Source organism: Lagopus leucura, unplaced genomic scaffold (genome assembly GCF_019238085.1).
Source record: "Lagopus leucura isolate 7727_CA_CO unplaced genomic scaffold, USGS_WTPT01 Super-Scaffold_100059, whole genome shotgun sequence".
NCBI classification, from domain to species: domain Eukaryota; kingdom Metazoa; phylum Chordata; class Aves; order Galliformes; family Phasianidae; genus Lagopus; species Lagopus leucura.
The window spans coordinates 1,109,937-1,118,965 of NW_024962305.1; the positions used below are offsets into that span (position 1 = coordinate 1,109,937).

General features: G+C 49.0%; 1 protein-coding gene across 1 annotated transcript in view; it reads left to right on the forward strand.

Moving 5' to 3' along the window:
• ASIC2 (acid sensing ion channel subunit 2) overlaps nt 1–2,750 on the forward strand; it is a 416,369-nt gene extending 413,619 nt beyond the window's left edge. Inside the window, exons 9-11 of the mRNA XM_042886579.1 lie at nt 1,898–1,966; nt 2,104–2,278; nt 2,676–2,750. Coding sequence (XP_042742513.1) covers nt 1,898–1,966; nt 2,104–2,205 — 171 coding nt within the window. The 3' untranslated portion in view covers nt 2,206–2,278; nt 2,676–2,750. The remainder of the gene's footprint in view (nt 1–1,897; nt 1,967–2,103; nt 2,279–2,675) is intronic.
• Nucleotides 2,751–9,029: the final 6,279 nt, after the last annotated feature.

A 9,029-nucleotide genomic window follows, 5' to 3' on the forward strand; every position in this document is an offset into this window, starting at 1 on the left:
TGAGTTTATGGCACAGTTACAAGTGGGATGTGACACCTCTGGGGAGAGGCAGTTCTCAGCACATCTGTCTCTTCCCAACCCAAACTGGGGGGTTTAATGCAATATTTTTAGTCTCTCTGTACTGAAATCTGCAGTAATTTGGACCTCCATCATCCACCTCTTATCATGATGGCACTGGGGATTATTAATCCTACGGGATATTGTATTTAGAGGTTGTTTGTGGCATTTGCCACAACAATGTGTGCTGAGCCAGCTGGGTGCATGGGGATGTTGTCTGCTTCAATCTTGCTGGAACATCCTTAAAAAAACTCTTCAATTTTATTATAGATGCTGGCTCTGCATTTTAAGGCAGTCATTCCCCATCACAGCTCCTTCTGGATGGCTGTTAGCACTTGGTGGCATTATCCTGCAGTAAAATAGATAGAAGATTACAAGCATAAAGCTAATAATGGCTTGGGTGTGCAAACAGAGCCGGGTGCCTTGGTTTATATCTCAGTCTGAATTCACACCATATTTCATTAAAATCTCCTATTCTCAGCTATCTTGGGCTTCTTTCATAAGAATAATAAGAATAAGGTAATAAGAAACCTTGCCAGGTCTGGACTTTTTTCTTCTCTTTTTCTTTCCTTTGTTTGATATCTGCTTATGGAACTTGTCTAACAGTTTCCTCATGCTGTATTTTTTTTCTTTCTTTCATTCTTTTTTTGGGCAAACATGGCTTAAGAGAGCATCCCATCTCCTAATGCACACCTGGGGCTGCACAGCGAGTTCACCTTCATGGTCATGATGGATCTTTGACCCACACAGGACAGGGAGAGCAGGAATAAAATGCCTCAAATAGCTCTGATCTGCTCAGGGCTTCAGCAAGGCAGGGCTCAAAGCACCTTGAACTCATTGCAAACTCTCTGAGATTGCCAGCAAATGGATGCTGGCAAATGGATTGTTTTCTATTAGCTTACCCAAAATCAAAAGGGTTGAGCCTAGGAATGGCTTTTCACATTGGTCACGCTGCTCAGTCCTGGACCAGGGCAGAATGTGCAGCCAGTCCTGCATCCCACCGAGCATCTCCTGCCAGCATCAGGAGAATGCCGTAGGAACTGCTTCCTTAGGAGCTGACCCAGTTGCTCACATTTTTAGCTTGCTTCTTTGGGTTGTTGTTTATTTTTTCCTCCCTGTGGAAGGCTTTCAGTAAAATAAAAAAATAAAAAAATTGCACTCCCTTCTCATCCTTTGTGGGATTTCCCTTGAAAATCAAATCAGCTTTTCAGCAGCAGCTCCTGAGGAGCCGTGGCTGCAAGGGGAAGCTGTGTTCACATAGCTGACATTTTCAATAAACTCCCAAATAGATATTTTTAAATTGAGGTTTGGGAGCTTTTCGTTGTTTTTCTTGTGAAAAAAAAAATGAGGTTTGACACATGGGCTGGTTTTCTCTGGAAGATTTTCTCCTTCCTTCCCGTTGAATCTGGGTCCTCCAAGCCCAGAGCCCCTCCAGCTCTTGCCCCGTGCTTTTAGGTGTTGTACTGAAGGATATGGTTTAGTAGAGAAATATTGGTGGTAGGCAGATGGTTGGACTGGAAGGTCTAGGAAGTCTTTTCCAACCGTGGTGCTTCTATGATTCTATGGTAAATCTCAAAAATTCAAGGGAGGGTTGGCCAGCTCAGTGAGGTGGAGTCACTGCCTGTAGAGGTGTTCAGGAAATGTTCAGATGTTGTACTCTGGGACATGGTCTGTCGGTGATAGCTGGATGGATGGACTGGATGATCTTGGAGGTCTTTTCCAACCTTGGTGGTTCTATGATTCCATGATGTCAGAAGGCGCTCTGCTCACCTCATCCTGCCCGGTTTAGAATCATAGAATCACCGAATTCTATGATTAACCAACCCTCCCTCTTTTGCAGCTGATCAAGGAGAAATTATTAGACCTACTTGGCAAGGAGGAAGAGGAAGGGAGCCATGATGAAAACGTGGTAAGGAGCCCCATCACTGCGTTATTTCCCAAGGACTGATCGTGCTTCCGTAGCAAAGGAATTTAGCGGTGCCAACGAGGAGAGGCAGTGGGTGGAGAGCAGCCCCGGGGTAACCCCGTCCCGTTTCTCCATCGCAGAGCACTTGTGACCCCATGCCAAACCATTCGGAAACCATCAGCCACACTGTGAACGTGCCACTGCAGGCCACCCTGGGAACACTGGAGGAGATCGCCTGCTGACACCGCCCGACCTCTGCACAGTGCCAACACCTAAGGAAGGGAAACTGCACGGGAAAGCAGGGACCGAGCTCAGGTTTGCAACGGGGGCAAAAAATAAATAAAAATAAAAATAAATAAATTAATTAAAAAAAAATTAAATAATAATAAAAAAAAAAAACAAAACAGGAAGAAAATCGCTATGCATTAAAAAAAATAATAATAAATATATATATTATATATATACTCTGCCAAAACCAAGCGAGAGGCGCCTTGGACTTGACTTGTGTTGTCCTTTCCTCTGGGGGGGTTGTCTCCAAGCTGTGAAGGCAGCAGCTCCTTTTTGAACTGTACAAAACACAGAGACCAGCACCACAAACACTGAGAAGCCCCGCCACCTCACATACTGCCAAATGTACAAAGCACCTGCATGCCAGTTCTTTTTACGGCAATATATCCCTAGCTGTCTTTATAAGCTCTGTTCCTCTTTACAGTCTCTGATTTTCACTACAAGAAGGAACTCGCGGGCCCAGCCATCCCCTGAAATCACCATTACTAACGTCGTAGGCTGAATTAGAATAAAGAAACAAAAAGTCGCAGCTCTTGGATTCTTCTTACGTTCTTGTCCTTCGTGTCAGTCTGTGATGAATCTTAAGCTAAGCCAGGTCCCCGAGGCCGGGCCACCTCAGCGCTGCCCGACACCCCCAGGTGAGCATCCCTGCGGAGGGGCAACCGTGTGGCTCTCGGTGGATCGTCCCCACCCGGCTGCTGTGTCGTGCTCCTCCATCTGCAGTGCCTGGACAGTCCTTGGGGGAGGGGGGGGGGGAGGGAAGGTTTGAGGGAGGGGTGGGCACGGGGCGGTGGGTTTCTGAAGTTTCCTTTTTTAATTTTGTGTGTGTGTGTGTGTGCGTGTTTAATTTTTTTTTTTAATTTATTTTTTATTATCATTATTTTTTCTGTTAATGGATTCTGTGCTTTCTCCTCGTTCTCATGACTGATATTAAAGCTGGTCTTGTGGAAATGGCCGGGCTGTGTCATTTCTGCCTTGCCCCCACCCCAAGCTGGAGCCCCCAGCACAGTCTGGGCTAGAGGCAGGCACTAGGATGAGCCCACCCCGTTCCCTCGCCCCTTCCCCCTTCATCTTCTGGAGCGTCTCTCTTATGAAGAAAGGCTGAGTGAACTGGGTCTGTTCAGCCTGGAGAAAAGAAGGCTGAGAGGGGACCTGATCCAGGTCTATCAGTATCTGAGGTGTGGGGGCAGAATGGCGAGGCCGGACTCTCTTCAGTGGTGAGTGGAGACAGGACAAAGGGAAACGGCTGGAAACTGCAGCATAGGAAGTTCTGCACCAATGTGCGAAGGAACTTCTGTACAGGGAGGTGAGGAGCACTGGAACAGGCTGCCCAGGGAGGTGGTGGAGTCTCCTTCTCTGGAGATGTTCCAGACCTGCCTGGATGCCGACCTGTGCGACCTGCTGTAGGGAACTGCTTTGGCAGGGGGTTGGACTCGATGAGCTCTGGAGGTCCCTTCCAACCCCTACAGTTCTGTGATGCTGTGATTCTGTGATCTTAGTGCACAGTGGGCACCAAGTCCCTTTAGTCCCCTACTACATCCCCATCTGCACTGGCTGTGCATCCTGCTCATCTCTTGGAGTCTCATGTGTCGCTGACCAAGAGGTGGAAGGGAACTGGGTCAAAATGATGCAGTTCTCCCCTCAAAAAAGAGAGAAAATGAATTTCAGGAAGCTCCCAACCCTGCTGGTTTTGTAGCCTGGAGGTGTGGTGGTTGGGTCTGCAGCTGGCTGTGGGACTGACAGCATCACTTTGCCCTGGGAAGAGTACAGAGCCATCATAAAATCAAAGAGCCATGAAGGCTGGAAAAGACCTGTCGGTTCCCCAAGTCCAACCCCAATCCATCCCACCGTGCCCACAGACCATGTTCCCAAGTGCCACATCTCCACGTTCCATGAACACCTCCAGGGATGGTGACTCCCCCATGGGCAGCCTGTGCCAATGCATCGCCACTTCTTGAGAGAAGAAATTGTTTCTAATATCCAACCACCTCGCAAGCAAGCAAGAAACCAACCAAGGGTGTTCAAGGTGGGTCTGTCCTGGGAATAATTGCCCCGTTCTTCCAGCCCCGTCATCTGTCCTGGCTTTGTGGGACCAACATGAAGAGCTTCTGACATAGGGCTGGGCTTACATGGGCAGCTCTCCTGGCTGATGGTGATTGCCATTTCCAGACCACAGGAGACACAAAACCCTTCACGTTGTCTCTAAAATCTGCTGTGATGAGTGTATGCTTAAGGGGAATGAAGGCAGCTGGTGCCCAGTCCAGGTCCCCACTGGTGGCACTGACCTCAGTGCAATGACTCAGGATAGCCAAGCTCTGTCTCTGCAAACCCTGAACCACGTTCTCCCATCGCACCCTACCACACTTGGCACCATTTTGACTCCTCTCCCTGATTTTGGTGTGGCTTTGACTGGTTGGATGGTAAATAGGAGCTTTGCTTGGGTGAACACAGGGACAGAATTGCAGCCCAGCTCCTTGCTCTACTCACCAGCCAGTGAGTAACCCCAAGTCATGGCACCAAGGATCCTTATAATACATCTCCACACACATTTGGGCTGAATTTTCCTTCACCTTCTCTTGCCCTACAGCCAAAGTTAGGCACCAGTCCCCTCAATATTTTTCTCCCGTACACAAAAAATAAGGCTCCCAACAAAATATACAGCTCGTGAGCCTCAGCACCATGCACTTTTCATGTCACCATGAAAAGGGGCAGGCAAAGTCCTTTCAGACCTGGAGATTCCAATTCAATCTCTTCCAGCCTGCCAGGCAAGTGTTCAGAGGATATTGCCTCCTAAGGGTTAATGGCAGCAGATACTCCTGCAGTCATTTGGATGGATATAAATATTCCCACTTGGCAATTTAATCTCTTGTAAGAGTTTTTGGTAAAGAGCCATTGGAGGTCGTTGCTGAAGCTTGATGAGATGGGACACCTCAGGGCTGCCCAGAGGTGCTGCGGAGAGTTTTGCTGATCCACCCTAGAGAGAAAAGCCACTTGAGCGTGCAGGCTGGCATGGAACAGCAGCTGATTGCTCCCAAAGAGCACAGCCTCCAAGGGGTGTGCTGAAGAGCCCATTTGGTCTTATCAGTTTCATTATCTCCTGAGATGTGGACTCAGGCCACATGGTCATTATCCATGGGATGCCCAGCAGCCATTAGCTGCTAACAAGTGCTCGACAGCAGCACAGCTGTGAAGCTGCAGAGATGCCAAGTTCCATCTCCTGTTGCAAAATCCCTGTGGTCCCCTCTAGGTCAGTGAAGGGGATTTGTGCCACCTTGACCCAAGGAGACTCGTTGTGACATCTCTCTTATACGTGCATAGGGTTGAAGCAGCCATTATAGCACTGTCTGGTCTGAGCTCCTTGTACGAACCGGTCTTTCTATCCCTTAAACTCATTAATGGCTGGGAAGAGGGTTGGCCATACAAGCACCGTGGTCTTACATCCTTGGTGGCCTTACATCTATGGTGGCCGTAGAATCATGGTGGCCTTATCTATGTTGTCTTATATCCATGTTGTCTTACATCCATGGTGGCCTTATATGTATGGTGACCTTACATCCATGGTGGCCTTACAGCCATGCTGGCCCTTTGCACTGTATCTCTGTGCTTGAAGGCCCATGGGCATCTCCTGCTTTGGTTTGGAGTCCACAGGAGAAATGGGAACATTATAGGATCCAAACCCCAAATGCAAAAGCAGCTCACAAAGTGGCACCCAGAGAGGATGGAGAGATGAGTGAGATGATGGCAGTGGGCTCCAGCAGATAAACTGTCATCAGCTGACAGCTAAGCCTGGACGAGGGTACCTCCAGACCAGGCAGACTGAGAAACCTCAGCTCTTGGGCTTCTGTGCTGAATTCCTGAGGTAGCCATTTCCTAAAAGATGTGTTTGATTACCCAGTCTGTATCTCAACTCACAGCAGCTTGAACACTGATGGTTTCCCAGAAGTTGTCCCCATTCCCATCCCCCATCATGAGTTTTGCCCCAAAACCACAACCAAGATTTCTTCACTGGTGGTGCTGATGGCCTGGAGGAATCCAAGCACAGCATCTCACTGGTGGCCAACATATCCCACACCGAAGAGCCTCGTGCTGTGCTACGTTCCTGCAGAATGCAGCAATCCTACACAAGAAACATTGGGCAGGCAGCAGCTAAAAGGGAGGCAGGACTGTAAATTGCAAAGCCTTGGTCTGAGAGCTGCAGGGGAGGGCTGAGCCTTGGCAAACCGCCTGCCAGAACACAAAAGTTCAAGTCATTTCGTTTAACAGAGGGAAGGTGAAGAGGTGGCTCCCTCAGTCCATAAATTCCACTGTAGTGGAATTTCTAATAAAAGGTTCTTTAATTTGGCAGACAAAGCCACAACAGGAGGTCGTGGCAGAGGGGAAGCTAAATGCAATCAAATAAGAGCCTGCCTGGGAGTGAGGATGCTCCCTCAGCCCCACCAGCCTTTCAGTATGTTCCCAGCACAACATTTCCAGAGCGCTGCCCCATCCCTGCAGCACTCAGAGCTGGCTGATGGAGAAGACCATGCAAAGAGCATTAAAGGAGTCACACTTAGAAGTGAAGACCCCCACGCTTTGCTGGTGTCACCCTATCCCCTTGCAAGCTGGATTGGTACCCAGTTTTTCCAGCCATAGACACCCACAAACCCTTTTCATCTCCAGGGCATTCACACCAGATCTTGGCCAGGTCTTCAGGTCTCTGCAGCAGTGTCACTCTTCCACTTACAGCTGTTTGATGGCTTTGACTTTCATCCACTGAGGAATAGTTCATAAAAAAAAAGTCCTGTATTTCATCCGTTTATCACACTGGAAGTGCTGTGATCTCCAAGACAGGCAGGGAACAAATAATTACCACTGGGTACAAAGTGTTTTTCTGTCAAGGATCTAGCATGTCAATTGATTAAAGGCAATGCACATTGTGTTGACTCTGACGGTCTTATCTATCAGCTGCAAAGCCAAATTCATACTGGAAGAAAGAGAACGTTCTGCCATGTCCTGGGGTGGCTGAGAACTTAACTGCCTGCTCTCTACAGTATTATTAAGCACTGATAAAGAGCCCAGCTTTTAAGTGATGCTCAGTGGCATCTCAATGGCAGCAGGCAGTAGAGCTGTGCTGGCTTGACCTGAGCGTGGCATTGCTGCAGGAGCCCAGGGGGGTTTGTGAGTGATGCCCACCTGCCCACAGCTCTAATGCAAGTTGTAAAACAGGAATCCATCCCTCCTGTGAAGCTTCCACCAGGAGCTGCCTTCAGGAGGTGACTCAGGACCTGCGGGGCTTGGGTGCAGCCCAAGGCAAAATTAACTTCAATCCTGCCTTAAAATCTCAGACTGGGTGCTGGCATCACGCTGGAAGTACTCTTTGCCCTCTCTTTGCTCTTCCCATCCTCTTCCTTTCTCTTCACATTCATTTTTCCTGTTTTTACCTGCTTTTCTCCTGGGACAATACCAGTCTGTCATACATCGATGGTGTTGGGAAATTCAAGAACTGGTTTGTTCCTCTGCATTCTCCTCAGCAGATAGTAGAGTCGTGTCCTGATGCTTCCCTGTTTGTGCTCAAGGTGATAAATCCACCATTAACTCTCCCAGTGCCACCAGTCATTCCTATTTAGGACCAAGATCACTGCCCAGTAAGTGGGGACACCTATTTGTCCTGGGTCACCACTCTGCAGGGTGAGCATCGCATTGGTCCACCTGCTGCAGAAGGCTGGGACACAGAATGAAGCTCTCACCTTCACCCTGATGCTTTCACATCATCTCCTGATGTTCTCACACACCTCCTGATTCTGCCAACCACCTCCTTGATCTGTAAATCACCTCAAGATGCTCTCCTTATCCTGATGCTGTCCCTGACATCATGATGCTTTCACCCAAATCCCCTCTCCTGACTTCCCAGTGTTTCTTTACGCAGACCTTGGAGTCCCAAAGCAAGTGACAAGAGAGGAACTCCATGAGGAGGTGCTCATCCCCTGGGGGCTCAAACACTTCCATGGGAAAGCTCTTAGGAGGAATCCAGTGCCCTCCCCAGGATTTGTTTTGGGTGCTGCTGTGCCAGGTACGGTCTGACCTGCCCAGTCCCTTGTCCGTCCCACACCCCCCCCCTCCCACCCTCAACAATATTTTCCATGAGGGAGATGCTGGCACATCATCCATCTATTCCCAGTCATACCAAGCCAAGGTTTTTCCCCAGCTGCTCAACACCTGGGCACTCTTCCATGCTCACCACTGCTCTGTAACCCAGCAGCAACCTTGCCCAAAAACACAAGATTGCTTTTAACAGTCACCAGATCTTTCTTCTTACATACCCCTTCCATACTGGGCTCCTCCTGTTCCTCCCACCTCCCAAGCAAGGAAGGTGACATTCGCTTCACAGCTTCGAACGCTCAGGAGGAAGCCTGGAAACGTGCAAAGAAAACTGCGATTCTCACACAAATCTGCTCCCACCACCTGCATGGCAAAGAGATGGAGAGGCATGGGATCCTCTCACTGGTGCTGCTACCATGGTCCCACCACTTCAAAAGCCCCGAGGGACATCCCCAGGAGAGGGTCCCCACTGGAGGATGCTCTAAACCCAATAACCAGCCTCTTGCTCTCCTCTAGCTCTAACTCATCCCCACCGAGCTCTGCAAGCAGATGTGGCACACACAGACGTGCTGCGCCTGGATGGAGTGAGGAAACTGGGAATGATTGCTGCATTATTAGTATTTTTTAAGATGCAATAGAAAATAATGAATTTGACCCCCTCTCTGGAGGAGAGATGAGTTGTGAGAGCTCATTGTCTGTT